Below are 21,510 nucleotides of genomic sequence, written 5' to 3' on the forward strand. Positions count from 1 at the left end.
AATAATAAATTTCTACATGAAGGGCAGCTTTAGATTACAAATACATTTTATGTAGGTGAGGTGATGAAGGATTTTGTTTCACTCTTATGTATTCCAGTGAGAATATATTTAATAAGTTTAGAATCCATCTTATTCTAGAAATGTAATTTTATTGTTGTTCTGGTCTTGTAAGATTGATCACCATGTTGTGTTACAAGGAAGCCAGACTGATCGAATTAAAACGTTAATCTAAGGCACAAATGGAAAGCAGCAGCAATATCATACATTACCTCTGCATATACAATATGGATAATGGCAAAATAAGAAAAATTAGAAAATTGCATAGGTGACAGAATTACACAGTAAAAATAATGACCAGCACAGACTACTGACAGATTGTGGATGCATTCAATTGAAAGTGACCTTAAATATTAGCTCTTCAAAATGAAAATAATCAACTGTATATTAGAGCTGACAGCCCTGAATCTGTATCAGATTTCTTGCTCTGTGCTAGGGTCCTGTTCAGCTCAGGCTGTAACACAGAGCAGCTCCAAGGCTTCACTAAATGCTGATATTGGGAAATTTTCTGCCACAGCAAAAGAGCTGGTAGCAATCAGGGAGAGAGAGATACAATTGGGTAATTCTGTCTGGGACAGCTTGCTCTCTTAGTATTTATGACACAGAGAGTGTGTGAGTTCCTGTCAGCCCAAAATGCCCATGCCCAAAGTAAAAAACCATAATGGATGCAGGTTAATGTAGAGATTAAATCAAAAGGAGAATGAATTGCTCTGGCTTATTATAATACAGATGTGCCATTTACAGAATGTTACATGGAAGCATTGAGGTCAGAACTGCTAAAATGAACTTTATCCTAAGTATCTAATTGGTGTTTGGCATATCCAGTGTGTCACCACGAGTCGCTCATCTCCCGCTGGGAAATGTGAACGGGTTCACAAGGTCAGATGGATACTATGGGTGAACTGCTTTAATTTTTAGCTTAGATACATGAAAGCTGCTGTTGTAAAATAAAGAACTCATTTGTGCATCAGACATTTGATTAAAATTCCAGCAACAGCAGCCTGTACCACTGACCTGGCATACAGACACTCACTGAAGTTGTGTTCTCGGAACCTGGCGCAGCATGCTGGGAACGTTCAGCTGAGCTGATGTGACACAGATAACTACCTCTGTCTATCATCTTCTTTCTTCCCCAGTTCAGTAAATACCTCTGCAAGACCTTTAACAAATCACAATCTAGATTTAAATCTCTTTTAAGCAGTTTACTTCAAATTTTGTAGCAGTAACACAGCCCTGCAGCACTCTCCCTTGTTTCTGAGCTACTGCTGTCCTTCATTTAACTGGGAGGAAGAGGATTAAAGGAGAGCAAAAGAAAAAGCAACCTTTGCCCCATTCTGATGTATTAGATATGCAAGAAAGAAAACCAGCTACATAATTTAACTGGGACAAAAAGTGGATTTGAGTCCATCAGTTCATTAAAGATAGCATCTTTTCAATCAATGAGAAAGAACGTCTTGGGCTTCCATCTATTTTCTTTTTTTCCACAGGGATCCTAATCATCTTTCAGTACCTTATCACTACTATGAACCTCTGGGTCCAGACGAGTGCACAATGTACCTTTCCCACGAGCGGGGCCGCAAGGGCAGCCACCACCGCTTCATCACCGAGAAACGCGTCTTCGAGAACTGGGCACGGACATTCGACATCCGCTTCTTCCAGCCCGACTGGAAACCAGAGCCGCTCGCTGGGACCCACCCCGAGGTGAGGCCGCTGGCCTGAGGACGGACGCACAAGCCCAGCCACGGTCACCTCCCGCAGCACCTTTGGAGCCTGTGGGCCAGCACGGCAGCCTGGAGGAGAAGGGCACAGGGTGTGCAGCTGGCACCCGCAGCAGCAGTCAGGAAGTTGGCATGGAGGAGCAGCACACACCCGAGTACTTGCTGTTGAACTGTATCAACCCAGTCTATCACCTTTTGGGGCCATCTGACGTCCTGTGTGTGTTCGTGATTCGTGAAACACAACCCGAGTGTCATTAAGGGACAGATTATTCATTATGGCTTTTTTAAGTACGATGCCACTGAATTTTCATAGTGAGAATTTTCCGTATTTATTTAATGAAGGTTTTTATGCAACCTAGGCCAGTATTTTTCTAATTCACAGTTATGTGGTTGTTTATCTTTCATAATCTTTTAAATCCAAAATGAATACTGCTGATGGTTTGAAAGGCCTAGCTTTTTATTTCTAAAACTTGTTTGAAATATATAATTCTATATGGCATGTAATTAATATTTGATCGAGAAATGTTGGATTTCTTCTAAGAATTTTGGGCTCTGTTCCAGCCTAAAGCCTTTAACAGCAAGAGTGGTCCCATGTGCAGATCCAGCTCACTTTACATTCTAACATCTTATGTTAATATGAAAACGGTAGTGAAAATTCTGTTTGATATTAATGTGCATTTGCTGCTGTGCTATCGAGCTGCTGTTTTTTAAATAGGGGTGGGAGGAAGGAGGGCAAACAAAATTTATACAAAAAAAGCCAAACCCCCCACTGGCCATGGCAGCAGCCTCTCAGTGAAGACAAGCTAAGGCTGGAGGGGTTGTGTTCTGTTTTGCCTCTGGTATTCCCGCAAGAGGCTGCCAGCAACCCTCCTGAGGCAACAGACTGCAAACCAGGCCACAGCTGCTCAGCACAATGTGACCAAATTTCTGGAATGAAGAAGGTAAACTACCAGTACTACAATACCAGTCATAGTAGCCAGAAAGATCACAGCAGTGCACCTGCAAAAATCTCTGCCTTCCACTGTCCCAAGATCATCACTGATCTCAGAGATTCTGGATCACACTGAAGTTGGGATGTGAAAAGCATTCCATGAGTATAAAATTGTCCTCCTGAAAGGAGCAAAGTTAAACTCTGTTTTTATTTTTTTCCATGAAGTACCTGTATGTGCGTGGTGAGTCCCTGAAAGACAAAGGGGAAGGACAACGCTCATGCTGTGTACGGAGCCTCACAGTGGGAATTACTGGGTTACATGTGGCTTGTGAATAAAGAAGATTTCAGTTACAGTATTACTTTCCTTTTTGCTTCACAAGTATCAAATCTCAAATTTTTTTGAAGCGATCAGTAACTATTGCATGAAACATATCTCAGGTGATGAAAGGTGTCTCTCATTAGACAAGTGCAAAAGCTAGAACAAAGATACTACCTTTAAACATCTAAATCCACGAAGCTGAACCTCAGAGGCGAGATACAGAACTGGGACCAAACACTCTCATTTAAACCCCCTTATAACCCATGGTCTTCCTCTTTCCAAAACTGGATAGCAATAGCTGCAGCTGCCCCACAGATACCCTGATTTTCTGGGGACAAAGTGAACTGTCCTGGCAGGGGCAAACTGTTGTCACCTCTGTAACACTGCCTGGACCTGAAGTGCAAGTCTCCAAGAGCCACTGTCCTGCTGCAGCCTTGCCCACTATCAAAAAGTAAGAATCTATAATGTATTTTGCCTTAAAAGCTTTATTTTGGTGTTCTTCCTGGTACACACCACTCAGCTTACAAACTGAATGCCAAGTGCATGTTACCTTTCTCTTGACAGCTGGTGTTTACCTCTCCTTCTTTCACTGATGGTGTTTTATTCCTTCCACTTGATTTCACTGCATTCTATAAAAAACAGAATGGGTTTTGAACTAATGGCAGTTTGAACATCCCTTTCAACATGTGTACTGGGGTGTGTATCCAGAATATATTGCTTCAATTGATGAAATCTGTCAAACTGATTTACAGATCATTTCTAATGTGACTGCAAGACATGGTACAGATCACAGGAGGTCCTCTGATGCTTCTGTCCTTGTTTTATTACTGATACAATAATAAAAAGATCTTGTCATTTTAAACTAGAGCTCTTAGTTTTTCCATCAGTCAAGAGCTGCAGGATGTGTATGCTATATGTTTAGCTATGTTACTGTTAAAATCAGATCATTTAAAGATAGAGTACACTGGTCCACGTCTACTATTCTCTAGACACAGAGACTTGCCAGACCCCATTGTGTTCCACAGGCTTGTTCCCTGTCTGCAAGACTGCTCAATGTCAAGTAGATATTGGGAAGCATTAAGAATATGAAGAAACATGGAATAAACTGTAAGGACACTAAATCTCCTCAGAGAGCCAAGCTAAGCACTGTAACTCATTCCTTATTCAGTCGCTCTTAATAACTCCGTGTTCTTGCTACCGTCATACACATATTTTAAATAAAACAAACCCAAACTCACTTCAGTCTCATCAACCTCCTGTGAAGTTTCAGCAAGGTCCCCCATCTAATTACAAAAATTATGAAGGAGTATTTTCTAAGTCACACCTGTATATATAAAAAGGAATATGATGAAGCCAAGGAGACAGCAAGTTTTAAATAGATCACACAGATTTATATGGAATATAAACTGAGTCCAAAAAGCACAAGTTATAAGAGTGCAAAAGAAATGTAAGAAACTGTTAAAGCACTGCAATTTTAATTAACAAATCACTGATGGATTTCTCTATAAATGCACAAATTTGAACTACAGAATCCTGCTGCATTTCAGCCTGATGTAAGGTTTTATGGCCTAGTTACAAACCAAACAGATTTATGACAGAAAATGCTGACAGCCTAGGGATAAGTAGTACAAATTAGGTATTGCTGCCATTCTCTGCTTTATGCTGTCATCTCACACTCTTCACTATAATTTGATTAATTCATGATCTGCAGCATATCATTTCACTTATTAAAAGCTGTTGCAAAACAGTGTTTACAGATACCAGCAATTTCAAGATCTATGTTAGTTTAGTTCTGAACTCCTTGCATACCTTTAGGCTTTTACACTTGCCTTTGTCAGGAGATATTTTTCATCTTGAAGAACCGTAGCTCTTACACCATGATATGTGCAACTGGAACTGAGAATGATAAAGAAAACATCTCTGCAACTAAGAACAAAAAAGTTCCACAGCTGCTTTGTGTTCTGTTGGCTCAATGGTGATAGCACCATGGTACAAAGCAAAACTGTGATGCACATGGAGAAAGCTTCCACCCAAAGTGCTACAGACCTCAGAAAGTTAACACTTTATTCTTCATAAGGAAACTGAGGAAAGAGGAGGTTAAGAAATTAAGACCAAGTTACAGCCTTGGAACAAGATTTGGGAGAGACTGGGGGCTGCTGACTGGCTCGATCCAGCAGAATACACAGTGGTACTGCCATGTCCATTCACACAGGGCAGTAAACTAATAAAATCCTTCTGGAGCTGCTTCCCTGGGACTTGTCCTGCTGCATTTTCCAGGCAGACTTCAAAGAACACTAAGTGATTTTTACCCAAAATACCTCTAAGGTTGCAAGGAAACAGTAAGATAAAAATAGCTGGAAAAGCATTACGGAATGGGGTGAGAGGAATCTAAACAGCGAGGAATAAAATGTTCCTTGTGTCATCTAGCTTTATTCCCTTGGAATATGAAGATCAAACTCAGGCTGTAGCTGACAGAGAGGAATGTCCTGGCTCAATAGCAATGGCTGTCTTGCATAGATTCCTTTGCAGCATTCTCTAAGTTGATAATAAGTGCCACAAAAACTGTTCAAAAATGCTGATAATAATTTCTGTAATGAAAGTTAATTATTTAATCTGATGCAAAGAGACACAATTTCTAATTCAATTTAAAACATGGCTTAGGGATTAAAAAATAATAAGCAGTTAAACAATCAAAGAGTACTTTTAAGGCAGCAAAAGGTACTGCAAAACAAAAGGAAGTACAGAAACCTTACAGATACCAATACTTCTGTCTTCCCTGGACTACCAGTTCATACTGATCACTGAGTTTCCAGCTGCCTGCTGCAAAGGCACACCATGCATATAAGAAGCACATGATTTTGTAAGGAGAAAGAAAAAAAAAATTAAGGACAATCTTGTTTAATAAAAAACTAGGAAATATTCTCTTAAAAAACCCTAGGAAATATGAAAGGGCAAATGCCTAAGGTGGTGTGAAATTTCTCTGTGCTGAAGCAGAAAAATATAAAATTCAAAGACTTTTATAAAATGACTGTCAAATGGCACTGCTTATGCTAAATACTTAAAACCACTAGACTGTTAAATGTTTTTCACACTGAAAATTACACCAAAACATGAAATGTCAAATGATGCCCTTTGACCACCATGTGGATGGAGATTCAGCATCACAGCAGAAGCTGGTGATTTCACCTGGGCCAGCTGTGGAACAGACTCCACAGCAAAGGCAGAGTGGAACCAGGCCCTGAACCAGCATCCCCTGGGTGCTGAGCCCCTCCAGGGGTGCCAGTGGAGAGCACATGGCTACACAGCACTGCCAGGAGGAAGGGACACATCCCTTTGTCCTGCCACACCAAAGCTGCACAGACACAACCAACACACGGTGTCCCTGTCTGCTATGGAGTGCTTTGACCAGGAGTTGTCAGGAAAACAGAACAGACAGGAAAACTACAGACAACCCCAGCAATCCAGATAAACAGACAGAAACCTGTGAGAACAAAATCAGGAGTTGTAAAGAAGATAGATTGGCTAAGATGTAATGCAGCTTTTGTAAGCAAAACCCAGCCTTCCCAGCCTTGCAAATCTATTTAGTGATCTTCAAGGTTCTCTGAAGCAAGGGGACAAAGAGATCCAAGTGATGGATCCGCTTGGAATTCCACAACTAGGTGCAAAAGACTTCAAAAGAAGTTACAGTTAACAGAGAGAGAAAAAAAAAAAAAAAAAAAGAAAGATCCTCACCCTATGGAACCTATCTGAACATAGGAAAATAAAGCTAAGAGGATACAGCATCATCTTAAGGATACAAGCAGAATTCCACAGGACAAATGTCACAGTATATTTTTCTCTATTTTTCTGTGCTATTCCCTTGGTATCTACCATAGGCCATTTCTAGATGCAGGACACAGGAGCTAGATTGCATTTAAATAAATAGATAAAAAATATTAAAAAATGTATCCAATGAACATCACCTTGTACAGTAGTTCCAGCCTTGCCATACTCTCCATGGGCCAGGCCCACCATGAGATCTAACACAGGAACTGCATTCTCATTTTACTGAAAGCAATGCCAAAACATCCAGCACAGATGGAGAGCAAGACTGGACCCTTTTTACCAGACACAGAAAGTCATCTTAGTAATTTAATTTCTGAGAACAGGGTTGTCTTCTTTAGGACATCTCTCTAATGCTACTTAAGTCTGCCAGTTTCTTTACACAACCCAGACAGGTGTTAAGACATCATGAGTAACTTTTAGGACTCTAGCTCCTTCCTGAAGTACAAGGAAGAGAAATGGAGTCATTCATATGTAGCAAGGTATAAAGTTTTAGGACTTTGCTGACTTAACTTTGGCTGTCAGGTTGGAACCTATTATGATCCAAACATAGAGCATGGTGAGAGTTACTAGCAAAACAAAGGAAATTCTGAAGGGAACCATTTGGTGTGGCCTCATTTAAGGTAAGATCTTAGGTTAGGCTTATGTTTTAACACAAATGCAAAAAAAGTGAACAGATTTATAGCCTATGAGGATATGCTTCCCCAGTGCATCCTTGCTGCACACAAGGCCAAAATTGAAAGTGGTTACTGATAGTGGGGACTGCCCATTTATGTTGGAGAAAATTGGAACATTCCCACAACACCATTATTATTTTTTTACTGTGGCTGTACATGTGTAGATGTGCATTACATGAAACACTGAAAAGCTCTTCCTCATCCCTCCACTGCAAATGATGCTGTAGAGAAGGAGCAGATTAAAGAAACCAGCAACAACAGCAAGTGCAGAAAGCCTTCTATATATATAAAAAATATATAAATACAGGGACCAGTCCAGAGAAGGGTGTGTAAAATAACTGCTCAAAATACAAACATACATTGCAATGATACACTGATGACCTCATTGATCCTGTTTGCCATTCCATGGGCATTATAAAGACCGAGGGAGGTAAGGGGACCCTAAAATCATCACCATTTGAGCCACAATATTTTCAGCTACAAACTTAACCTGGACAGGAAAACTAGTACAGAATAAGTAAATTAATGAAAATCAAACATAATCTAATGTTTAGTGATGCTCTTTTCTAGTAAATGTCAAAGCATTTGGCAAAGGAAATAAGTACAGTTATACTGGAGCTGGATATAAGGGACAGAGCCTCAGTTTAAAATACTCGATACATGCAGAGCCAGTGGGCCTAGTCAGACATTTAATATAAGAGCATTATTCCAGTAAGTCAGGTCAAGAAAGGAAATCTGCTATTTCAGATTAGTCAATTTTGTCACAGGGACTAGTATGACACACCATGAATCTCCCAGATAAACCACAGCCTGGTGGCCTGGTCTCTGCTGAGCTGTCACCAAAGCCATGTCAACAGCAGTGTGACAATTGCTGTTACACTGTCCAAACAGTTTGCTTCTTATGGGGCTTCTTTTGTTCAAGGGATTGTGGTAAACAACATCACCAAAATCATTTAGGCCAATACAATTTGCATTTCTATTAAGCCTGTTGGCCAAAGCAGCCAAACTGGCTCAGTATTGGCCAAAGCTTCAATGTTACTCTCACACAGACCTGAAAGGAAAGAAAGGAAAAAAGTTAAATCTATAATCTGCACGGGGAACAAGACATGGCACAATCAAACATTAATAGATATACATCATTGAATGCAAACCTTAAACATAATCACTAAATCAGGCAGAAATCCTCATTAGGGGAGAAAAAGTAACTCAGTCTTAAAGAACTTGCAAGTGAAATGAGATCTAAGAAATGCTGATTTCAGACTGTTATGCAGCCTATGCAAGTTTTCATTACAAAACACAGACACTTTCAAGATACATTTCCTGAAAGCTTTTTCTTTTAAAAAGTTCACAGAAAGGGAGAGCAGAAATAAATTAGAGTCATATAATCTTCCATGAGAAACTTCCTCAATTTTTTAAATTTGCCTTTCACCACTTATGAAATGCAAAAAACTATTTGCTCATTATGGTACAGAAGTGCTACAGTGATGGTTGTGGCATATGTGATTTATTTGTGGAATACTGAAGAGACTTCTGCAGGTCAGCTATTGGTACTGAGCCCCAGCTTTCCTCTCTGTCAGCTGCTGCTTGAGTTTGATCTTCACATGGTTGAGAAGACACTTTCATTATATACACTGCTTTTTTCTGCAGTTCATAACTTTATGGATAAATTAGTCTCTTGGGTGAAATATTTTATGCTTGTCTCAATCCAAAGGTTAATTAGTCTGGAAGCATGATAAAATTCTACCAGGTCACACACAGCTCTGTAACACAGACAGAGCTGAAGATCTGTACATAAGGACAGTGATCTTTCTTGTCCCAACCCTCTTCCCACACTGCACCATATACAAAGGTTGTCTTCTCTCCAAATACCACAGACTCTCTGAAATGCACCATTCTCACTTTGTGGATTGCCTTCCACTGCATCTATTTTTATCAAGTCTGAATAATCCTGACCACATAAAAGCTTTTGACTTCACAATGCAAAGATGGATGAAATCTTCACTATTTACCAGAAACTAGGAGCATCTCACTTCCTCAAGCCATACTGAATGGATAATTAGGGAAGCTTTCAGATCAGAAACTTCCTTTTTATTCCTTCCCTCTAAGCACCCATCAGAGAAGAGAATGCAGCAGTTCTTTAACATCAAAAAAACCCTTAGTGACATGCTGTCAGTATCAGGATTGCCAGGGCTGCAGACTTCTGCCCTGTATCAGCTGGTCCTTCCAGTCCCTCTCACAGGAGTACAGTGCAATCTGTACTTATCACTGCACAAATCCTCTCCACCCAGGATAAATTCACAGCTGAACCTGGCCTTACTCCCTTTGCAAATCACTGATTTAGTGTAACTCAGCCCTGTTCCAGCATGCAATGATGCCCCCTCTAAAGGCAGATTGGACCACAAGTTCCATTTACTTCTGTGGATGTGGTAGCTGAGAATAAAAATCCCTGACTCCTGAAACAAGAGACTGAAACGGGCACAGTGTGCAGGCACTCAGCAAGAGAATTAGACCCAGACTACATTTGCTTTTCTGTAATCAATAACAGATACCAGCTTTCAGGAGGAAAAACCAACTGAAAGAAAAAAAACCTTCACTCTCTAGAAGAGACACAGCATCACTAATGATGTTAGTAAGGATACCTGTGAACAGGTTCTGGTATTTGCTTATGCCAAGAGAACAGCATTTCATCAGAGCAGTCATCAAACATGAAAATATTCAGCTGGCATAGACCAAGAAACACTGATTGTCTCCCCCCTGCTCAGGTTTCTTTCTCCACTCCTTTTTTGTAGGAACCTCACTTTTCAGTCTGTAACAGAAGCACAGCTTAGTAACACATTGTGTCAGCCTTTGGGCCTGGTCACAGGCACTCCAGAGGACAGGAGAGCACCTGGATGTGAGCACAACCCTACTGAGACCTACTTGTTCTTCATTCAATAATAAAAGTGCATTTTAAGATGTGATCCTGAAAGAGAGCTGAAAACCTGAAATTATCAATATCTATTTTTATCATCCATGAGTGTTCTAAACAATATGTTATAAGCCCATTGCAGGACCTGTCAATGCAGTTCCACAGGGTGCAGACATGAATTCACTGAGCTCTGCAGGCATGGGCATGCTTAGTTCACAGACCTATCCATGCAGAGTCACTAAATGCTGAAATTCGATTCTGCTCAAAAGGTTCCCATGCAAAGAAGCATCAGGAAACTGCTGCCATCTGGCTTGTCTTCTGGATTCCATTAGAACGATCATCTGTGCACCTTGGAGGAAGCATCTCTACTGCAAAGCACACTTGGCCTGCAGAACACAAATGGTTTGTGACTGAGGGTGACATGGCTGGCTCCCAGAGGCCACATTCCAAACAGCTTGAAGGCCTCCCTGGGACAATGAAAAGGTTACTAACTTTAAATAAAAAATAAATGTACAACATACATTTACAGACAATTCTGTGACATTCCTGTACTTGCTTTCAGACTGTAACTGTTCAAGGAATAAAAGCTATCACAGCATAGAAAATACTGTCTCATAGGTGTAGCATAGGCAACTTTATGGTGTCTCAGAATGATCCATTTCAACTCCTCACTTCTGTGCATACAAAAATGTTAAAAATGCCTGAAGCAGAGTTTGCTGCATTCCAGTCAAACTGTTGTTCTCACTTCAATTTAATCACCTTCACATGCATACTTACTGAGTGCCTCTATTCATAAATTGCATTTTAATAACCCACCTAATTGCCTCCTTTTCCCTAAGCAGATAAGCTTTTAAAAAGACAGAATCTTTGGTATCTACTGCTATTGGCAAAATTCGGCTGAGTTCTGTAGATGTTTCTATCACCTCCTGCAAAAGGTGGCTGAAAGAAGGAAAAATTGAGTAAGGCCTGCGGAGTCCAAGTAAGTGTTACAGCAAATGAAGCAAGGCACAAAGCTCTGTCGACTTTGTACACTTTTTAAAGTGAGGCAAAACTTACCTATAAAATAAATATTTGATTAAAATATTTACTACAATTGAAAAGGAGTTGGATTAGGAAAGGAAAGCTAAGCAAATCCTCTAAGAAATTCTATAGGATTCATTTCTATACTGGGTCTATTAATTTCTACATGGTCTGTACACAGCAGATTTCACTTGACTGTTGTATTAGAAATTGCTCAGTGAGAAAAAAAATGTTTTCTGATTTTATGAAAAGTCAGATTGTATCAGATTTTGGATATGAAGTCATTGCTTTTGAAGGACATTATCCAAAAAAACAACCCCCAAACCCAGCATACTTTGAATAGACCCAGACATCCAGCACCAGGAATGCTACTCAGACCCATTGTACAGAGTGTTTCTCTTTCCCATGAAGTTGCATTGTTGTTGGCAGGGAGGATCTGTGCACCAGTTACATAAAAGCTTCTGATCAGCACACTGGGAAGACATGTCCAGTATTACCTACCCCATAATATCAGTTTACAGAACTATAGGGACTGTAGGAGTGCTTTAGGTTTAATCCCTATTGCTGGGCCTTAAGCCCCTGCTACTGAAAACAATTGCAGTTCTTCACCAAGAAGTGCCACGAAGAGGTGGAGTAGGCAAATGTTTACCTTCCATAATGGATCGTTTTGTACCTTCAACATCTCCAAGCCTAGAAAATCCTTGGAGATAAAAAATCAAGCCCTCCCAGGCTCACAGCTCTGAACAATCACCTCCTCTCACCTGGGATGCCACAATCAAGCTGGAAGAGAAAAAAAAAGGACAAAAATGTTTATGCACTCAGATTTTTATGTGCTGTGCAACAGGAAATGCTCAGAACCATATTCTAAGAAAAATATACCGACTCTGATATTATGTGTGATTATAGATAATTCCTAATAATTTCAGAGATATGTGTAAAGTACTTACACCGTGACTGCATCAGGTAAGCTTTATTTTGGTTAAGGGAGAGAACAAGTTCCAAAAGCACAGGGCAAAAGCTTCTACTCACTGACTGATGTGTTTCTACACATGCACACATTTGCTTTTCTCTTCACAAATATCATTATATTATACAGAAAAAACCCTTCTAGCATACATTCATCAGTAAATGTCCAGGAAGAACAAATCAATATGCCAAACCAGAATCTACAAAACACAGGCAACAAAGCACATTTTCTAAGGGCTCAGAAACTACAGAATACAATGGTACAATTTATAATGTTCTTCATCCTGATGCCAGAGTCTATTTTCTTCGGTGCAAAATCCAGTGCACTGAAAATTCTGAAAGCATCCAAGTTCATATTGTATGCAGTGAAAATACAACACCTATGAAGGGTTTCTAATGAACATGGTGAAATCAAGTTTTTTGGCCTTCTTTTTAAGTAGATTCAGCAAGGTCATAATTTTCATTTTACTTTCACCAACTCATAGAATTCTAGACTCAAAACTGCCTAAGGTGAAAGGACTGATCTAAGGGTTTTATTAACAGGGAAGAAAAAATAATAAGAAAAAAGAAATCAATATATTCCAGAGTATTTTTATTTTTGTGAAGAAAGCTTTCAATATGCCATTACAAAGTCTGCAAAGTGGGTTAAGTTTTTACTGACAGAATGACATCTTAAATAAAGTTCTCCACAATGTCCAGTTCTTTAGTAAGAGATGACTTCTTCTAAGATCTACTTCAAAGTATGGTGGAAAGAATTTGCCCATTTACAATCCAGAAGCAACCACAGAAATCCTGCTACTGAGTTTAGGTTCTGCCCTTTTTTAAGTTTAACCAAAAAGAAAAAGTGCTCAGAAAAGCATTAAAGTATGTTTAAATCAAGACAAAATGAAATAACAGTAACATTAAAACCATTTTTTTAGAATCTTTATAGAAGAACGGGCAGAAGAGATGGCTTCAAAAGAACCTTTAGAAGCAAGATATCAACACAGTGTTTCACCACAACCATAATCCACATGCAGAGAACTCAGGAGATACCCATGAACCCGAAGTAGCAGCCAATGCAAATCTCTTGTTTGCTCCAGTTCAGAAGACATGTTTCATGTGCTTGATTCCATATGTTTTGAAGAAAACCATGATGATCAATGCCCAGAGTCCTAAAATAAATCCTCCAGGAGGATGCCAATCCTTTTGCTTTGGTTTCTGAAAAAAAAGAAAAAACAGAAAGGAAAAAAAAATGTACTTAGTTCTCACAATATGCAGTGCAATGTGTTTATCAAGTGTAAAAAAATAATCCTTGCAGGAGAACAAAATACCAGTAAGTTGTATTTCTTCCTGAAGTAGAAGCATCTTTGTGAAGTGATGGGGAGCCTAAAGGGAGGCAAGTAGCCACTCAAGCAGGGAGGGTAGGTACCACACAAAGGCCACTGGACTGTGCCTGAGACACCATTTTGCCTGTGTGTATTGCTATCGTGGGAAGTGTTCCAACTCATTTGTTTGGACAGATTTTCTTGTATTTGGTCTCATGTTAATACAAGAGAAGAATTCTGTAAGTATGAGAAACAGCTCCTACAAGTGCAAATGTGAAAGAGAAAAGAGAGTGTTGTTTTTCCACTACCTGTTTTCTACAGCTGCTTTTGTACTCAGAATTATGTGAATAAACAGGTATCTGACCACATAACAAGTGAAGACTCATCATTACAGCAATATCATAAAACAAAATAGGACTGTTTTTAGTGTCAATCACATTTCCCAGAGGCCTCATTTGAGTCTAAGTGCCTTTCTCTAATGTATAAATATATTCTGCAATTCAAACTTCTGTCCCCCTTCAATAAATTTTTCATCTTCAGTAAAAAACCATACACTGCAATTGAAGGTTTTTTCTGTCTCACACGTAGCAGCTAGACAAGGTAAAACTTGCCTGTCTTCTTTCTTCCCTTACTAAACCAAAAATTCAGATACTCCACAGTCAGAGAATAGAGAAATGGATTGTAGAAGGCAAGAGCTACTGTGTACCCCAAGATCTGTCTCTGGGGCTAAAAATAAGGTGACTACATGAATGCAAAATTTTAGTTAAGACTATCATGACAAAAATACCAGAATGATAGTATTTAGAAATATAACAAATTTAGAAATATAACAGTCCCTCAGGCCCGTGCCTGCTCTTGCCCTCAGCAGGTATGTTTTACAGTCCTTCCAGGCAGACAGGGATGATTTACTATTACAATAATAAATACTGAAGCGTTTGCTGAGATTTTTATTCCTGCCTTACTGAAAGATTTGCACCATTTTGTCCTTGTGCAGAATGAGACACAAGGGGCACAGACCATTTTGGTTTTGTTGCATTTAAGTCAAATCTAAAATTCTCTTTCTGCCAAATGAATAACTATTACAAAAGATGTTGCTGTTTTAATTTCAGCATCAATCCACACAGAGAAGCTTGTTGTTCTCTGCTAAATGTACCAGGGAGGCTGGTGAACTTTAATGAAAAAAGAAACAGTTTGCAGCTTCTGTTCTTTCAAAACAGCTTTCCTATCAACACAAAAACAATGTTTGTTGATTGCTCAGGTCCCACGTTATAAACCACACATTCTTAGCTTTAGGATTTTTCTGTAAGTGTTGGAATTTCTGCTGTGCCTGCAATTAAAAAGTAGAACAAATAGTCACATCACCTGAGACACCCAAAGAACTTGGCAGTCTGAAATATTAATGATTTTACTCTGATACAGGAATCACAAAACCAGCATTATAATTTACATCAAGCACAACAAAACCAAAGATGTGAGCAGAGCAGGTGTCTCTGTATGCAAGCGCTGAACTCCCTGAGCAGCACTCGTCAGCTGCAGCGTGTGCTGTTGGTGATCTGCCACCTCGCTGATATTCACAACTGCACATCTCCACATAAACATCTCTGAAAACCAACTCTGCCTGTTCAAAAGGCTGCCAGCACACCTCGCTTCTGAGAATAACAGCACATGACACTTCTCCACACAAAGGGACTTTCTTGTTTAAATCTTCCTAATTAACCTGTAACTTCGTATGCATATTGCAGTGCCTGTTCCATCAATCTCTTTGTACTATCAATCTTTCCCTTCTTGGATCTCAGACAAGTATCTTACCATAAAGTGGCACCTGACCCTTCAAGACAAATGACTTCAATTTGCAGCCAGTGACACTAAAAGCCTCTCTTTCCTATTTTGTATAGAACACGTAATTTAATTTCTTTAAAGAATTTATATGAATAAATATTTATAAGGTGATCTATGAGTGTGGTTTTACATTTTGTCATGTCTTGTACTGAAGTCTCCATGGACTTGTGCAAGGGAAGAGAGGCCAGTGCAGCAGTGGCTCTTCACTGGGAAATCAAGGACATATATATATAGTCAGTTTAAAGTCAGGGGATGCAATGTTAAAATGTAAAGGATTAAAACCATGAAGGCATGACGAAAATTATAAGAGGCTGTACAAGAGCTACATATTCGGTAATCTTAAAAATAAATTATCCTAATAAGAAAGATTTACAGACCCAGAAACTGAAATATACACATAAATATTACACCACAAGAAAAGGGCAAAAATAATCAACTCTGTTGAATATCTGTAACTCAGTATCTCTAAATGGTTAATTGAGCACAAAATCATACTGAAATAGGCCAGTATTTTCCATGAGGACATCAAAACCTTATGAATATCTAAAATGGGATTATACAGATTCACATTTAAATCCACAAAGTATACCTGCAAGAGCTGAAATACCCAATTTCGTTTAAATTAACTTGCTCATAGATTCCCAAGAGAGTTCACCACTAAATTAAAAATATAATTAGTTGTCAAGCTAACAAGTTCATCTTTCTAAAATCCTAACAAATACAACACAGAAAGCTTCAATAACAAAACTCTGCCTAGGTGGGCACATCAGTTCAGCAGCAAAGAGTGCTGGAGTTCCTTTACAAAACGCTGCTTTTAGCACCAGTGCATGGCCCCATCTGCATGGGACATGGAGCCACTGCTCCCATAACCTGTGCCAGCCAGCTGTGCTTGTCACATGGGCTGGCAGGGACACCTGGAGCCAGCGGGCACTGCCCGAGCAGCCACCACCCCGAGCTGTCCAGGGATGGGATATGGGATATGGGATATGGGATATGGGGTGTGGGATATGGGGTGTGGGATATGGGATATGGGGTGTGGGGTACGGGATGGGATGGGATGGATGCCCTCCCAGAAACACATGCTGCTGCAGAAACTGCTGTGGCTCTTTTGTGTAGGCAAAAGGGGAAGAGTCACAGAGATTTCTCCTGATGGGAAAGACTATTATAGTAAGAAAGAATTCACTTTAACAGCAAATGAAAATCCTTTTTAGATGCACGTACTGGAAAAAGGTTTAGAAAAGCCAGAATTTCTTTCTATGCTTATACCAGTTCTGTGGCCACAAGCCTAGAAAAACTATCTCTTTATATCAATTTTAGAATTGTCATATAGCATTAATGTAAGTAATTTTTTTCACAGATTCCAGAAAAAAAAAATTCAGTAGTTCTCCTATGACTATTGCCTAGTTCAGAGTCTTATTTCAGCAGATTTCTATGAAATTCAGGCAATTTTTACACGTCAGGCATTTTCTCACTTGCGAGAAAATGCTAAATGGACCAAAACCATGTTAAGTGTCACAGTATTTTGATCTGCAATTTATTAGCTATCACTATTATGTTTGATGTGAGAATGTGTACTACAGACTGGTTGCACTACCTACAGATTACACAAAACTTGTTCATATTTGGGACTGCTCTGGAGGAGCAGAGGGAACTTTTTGCTCAAGTTTTTCTGAATTTCATTGTAGTAGCCACCAGTAGGAACTGCTTCTGTAACTGACATATTTAGGTATTGTGATTCACACAACAAAATGCCATTCCAAACACCCTTTATTCCTACAATAATAGCAGTAATGCACAGGTGAAATGCACGTTCAGAATGGTACAATCTGTCATGAACAAATATATTTAGCAGCTTAAGGACTAGTCATTATGGAATTGCTGGAGATTCCAAATTAAAAAGGCAGGTAGCTAAGCAACAGCAAGCTTCCTCCTGTGAACCTGTTTTTTGCTGTACACTCTCTAGTTCTGGTAGACTCATTATCCTGTGGAACTTAAAAACAGTTAACAGAGAGTTGCTCCAAGTCCTGTAATTAAGGAAAGGATAAAACAGTGCATTTTCAAACTGGATGGGTCTATAGGGACCTGAATGGAAAGTATCCAAGACTTTCAATGAAGGTGTTTCATAAAACATGCAATACATGTTACTCCAATTAAAATGAGCTTTATGAAAAAGAATAATTTTAAAAGGCTGAAGTGTTAATTAGAGGAAGAATGGTTTAATTTTAAAATGTTACAACAGAAATAAGATTTAAAACGTCACATATTAACATTTCACATGGCCAACACTGTCTAAAACTTATCTACAAGGATAAATTCAAGTGTTTTCCACACCAAAGAGTGTTGGATTATAATATCCAACATTCTTCCAACAGAAGAATGTCTTAATGTTCTCAATAAGCCCAAAAATATTGGTACAGTAAGCTTTGGGTTAAACTCACAACCCACATCTGCATAGTTGCAGCACATAACGCTGAGCAGACAGGAATTAAGTAATTACCAAATGAAACAGGGATAGACAAATTCTTCAATCTCCTCCAGTACCTTTTTCCAAAGAGGGCTTTAAGAAAGAGTGCAAATGCTTAGAAATGAATGTGCACATCATCCTTGTTGCAGGGGATATTCTCCCCAACTTGAGACAGATGGTGTGTGTTTGTAGCAGGAGTGCAAAATATCCCTGTGCAACTGCACAAAAATAACACATCAGAAGCACTGGGTGCCAGGGAGTCCATTAAAGTGGCAGCTATTGGATTTCAAATTAATCCCGGCTTAATTCTCACTGCAGTTTCAGCACTGAGTGTCCTAGACCCAGTTTTGGCCTATTTATTGCAGCACACGTGGTATAAAACATTCCAGGGTTCTGGGGCTGCCTGGCAGACAGCAGCAGCTACAGCCAGGAGAGGTGTGCACATCCTCTGTGGGCTTCTCCACCTCCCCTAGTCCTGGGGGCCAGCAAGCACTCGCAGGGAAGTGAAACACACTTGTCTGTGCAGTGCTTGCACTCACTGGGGTGAATTTCATGTATTTGGGGGGTGAATTTCCAAATTTCCTTCTTGGTCATTTTCCCTTTAAATGAATGTTTCTTTTTCTTCCACTGCATACCAAAGGTTTTCTTTCTTGTTCCTCAAGGTACCAAATTTTATGTGAGGCTCTGTTGTAAAGACCAGTATAGAAACCTGAAAAAAAATCCATGTCTCAAAACAGGTCTTTGAAATTTAAGGTGAACCTCAAATCCAAAACTGGAACAATCCACTGGCTTCTCATCTCAGAAAACTGATCTCAAACTGAAGGAGATTCCTTGGAAAAGCTAAGTTCTGCTACACAGTGCATTCTGCCAAGAAAACACTATGTATTTCCTAGAGGCACTCCAACAACTCAGGTTTACTTGCAATTTGGAATTTCAAACTGGGTAATTCTTTCAATTCTTATAATAAAGCATACAACAAAGTTTATTTTCAGAATGAATTTTTAAGTATCACAAGCAAATCACAGCATAAAGTATGTCCTCAAAGCTTTCAGTGGAAGTCTGCACTTCAATTTTTTTGGGTACAGTTTGGATTTTGGGGTCCTCACAGGGGAGTGGGGAAAATCAAATAACTCCAGCCACCAAGTAATAGTTTAATCCTTTCTGTGCCCACAGCAAGATTAAAGTCATAAGAGAACTCCAGCATGAACAGTGCCTGTTAATCTGCAAAACAATTTAAAGTATTTTGTCTAATCTTCTGGTTTGTATTTATTAACCACAGTGCCATGACTACTGATATCTCCAATACTAATAAAATAATGAAGGAAGTTCATTCATCAGCAACTAAAACTCACAAAGGTATGGGAAAAAAACAGCAGCTAAACTAAATTAACATCAATACCAACAACTGCATTTTAACATTTACTTTGTATAATCATTGTAATGGAACAATATTGTTATGATAGCTTTACTTTTTAATTTCCTTCTTGAATTCATAATCTAGAAGGGCTTTTTTTAAAATGAGCTTCTACTTATTACTGCCTACTTTCAGATTTATCTCTTAGTATTTCAGAGCACTGTAAAGTGCTTTTAGTGGTTTAACAATTACTCACTAATCTTCCAACCTGTGATACAATACATAATATTCAACTTCTAATCAAAGTGAGCCTTGCCAGCACCTGGGAGCCAGGACAGTTGAATTCCCAGACAAGTCAGTGCTCAGCTGAGTGATGCCCACCCTGCAAACACAACAGGGATTGCACCAGGGGACTCCAAACTCAGGTGTGTGATTTGCTATACCCAGAAAGAACACACACAGACCATTCCTACCTGTCCTCAACAGCCTGGCATGGGGCCGAGCTCTCACCTGCTCTGCTGACACTGAGTTACACACTGGAATTCACAAATGCTTTAGAGAGGAGATGAGAAAAGGCAGATTAGGTTGTATTTAGAAAAAAAAAAAAAAGTGCAACTGCCTCTATTTAAGGTATGCTAAGCAAATAGTTTTTTATATTTTAATCAAATTCATACCCGTATATGAAGCTGTGATCATGATTTTCCACAAAAGGCCACCTAAGTCAACAGCAAATATATGAATTACATTTGCAAACACAAAGGTTCACACCAACTGAAGCATGCAAAAATACCAGATGAGCAGCTTAATTAAGTAGACTTGGTATTCAAAACTCAGTTACCACTACTTAGAAAAGCATGTTCCTTTTTTAATACATTTCTATTTAATTAATTTAAACAAGAGGAGGATTATTAGCAAAAACAAGACTAAAGGCAAGAATTCAGTGCTCAGTGTCACACCACAAATGGAAAGATAAACTCCTTGAGGTCCTTACAATGGAGGGAGTCAGAAAATGACAAAAACCCACAATGGTGAGGCAGACCTCAGCAGAGAGAAACCTCCAAAAATCATCAGATATAAAAGCAAGCCACTGCCATTGAAACTCCGGGTTAAGCAGACAGAGACAGCAGAGAACAAAAGAGGTGAAGGCTGCTAGAGGGACAAGAATATTTTGTATTCACAAAAATACAGTGGTGTAAATAGGGCCAAGCTATTCTCGGAGTATAGGAGAATGGATTGCAAGCAACCTCGCCGCTGATGAGTTGCACTGTAACAGCCCTGAACAGGTCACAGCTATGTCCAACAAGGATGGGTGTTACAAAGAGTGGGTTGGCTTGTAGGAGGAAGAGTCTGCTGGCCGTGGTCTGAGGAGGAAGGGTCAGGTGGCCATGCAAGGGACAGGAAAGAGTCGGGCGGTCTGTGCCAAGAAACAAGTGAAGTGGCCTGTCTGCCTCATTTCCATCTCTAATGCGAGGTCTGTAGCCACGTCAGAGCACTGCTTTTCCAAGAGCATGCACTGCTCATCTTCCCCTGGGAAAAGATTATTTCAGTCGTGTTCTGTGCAGCTCTTGTTCACACACATGCAACACTGCACTGCCAGTGGGATCAGACAGAGACAACCTCTCAGCTCTGCAGAGCCAAGGCCCCCACATGGGAGCACATGCACTCATGGGCTCCCACCTGTTTCATCTGGGATCATTATTCCAAGTACCAGCCTCATCCAGCCCAGCCTTTCTGAGGAGCACAGCCCTCCTACTTCCTCCTAGGAACTCTGACTTGGATTTCCCTTAGCATCTCTCTGAACCACAAGGTGAGTCCACTCAAATGCTTTTAAATCAATTTTTCTAAGGAAGGTTTTACTCCTAATCTTATAATATTAATTGTATGCTTAGAACTTCCATGATGAAGTATCATTCTGAGTATTTACATTCAAAGTTTTTTTTCTGTTTATATAGAGAAACCATGATGTTAATAAATTATTATTTTAAGTAGTTAATTATTTAAGTAGTAGTGATGGTTCCAATCACACTTTTGTTTCTGCACGTCCCGTAAGTATCTATTCATTTACTGCCAGGTGACAGGCTGTATTAGCAACAGATGTTAGACAGCATTAGTTCTCATACCGAGTATG

The 21,510-nt window shown here is 39.5% G+C and overlaps 2 protein-coding genes across 3 annotated transcripts in view; one reads left to right on the forward strand and one right to left on the reverse strand.

The window, feature by feature from the left end:
- Positions 1–3,887, forward strand: part of ST6GALNAC5 (ST6 N-acetylgalactosaminide alpha-2,6-sialyltransferase 5) — a 68,603-nt gene extending 64,716 nt beyond the window's left edge. For both annotated transcript variants that reach the window (XM_053950923.1, XM_053950924.1), the window contains one exon: positions 1,545–3,887. In XM_053950923.1, the coding sequence (XP_053806898.1) occupies positions 1,545–1,776 (232 nt within the window). In that variant the 3' untranslated portion in view covers positions 1,777–3,887. The remainder of the gene's footprint in view (positions 1–1,544) is intronic.
- An 8,520-nt stretch (positions 3,888–12,407) lies between these two features.
- Positions 12,408–21,510, reverse strand: part of PIGK (phosphatidylinositol glycan anchor biosynthesis class K) — a 65,287-nt gene continuing 56,184 nt past the window's right edge. Inside the window, exon 11 of the mRNA XM_053951084.1 lies at positions 12,408–13,618. Coding sequence (XP_053807059.1) covers positions 13,502–13,618 — 117 coding nt within the window. The 3' untranslated portion in view covers positions 12,408–13,501. The remainder of the gene's footprint in view (positions 13,619–21,510) is intronic.

This window comes from Vidua chalybeata, chromosome 9, assembly GCF_026979565.1.
Source record: "Vidua chalybeata isolate OUT-0048 chromosome 9, bVidCha1 merged haplotype, whole genome shotgun sequence".
Classification (NCBI taxonomy): domain Eukaryota; kingdom Metazoa; phylum Chordata; class Aves; order Passeriformes; family Viduidae; genus Vidua; species Vidua chalybeata.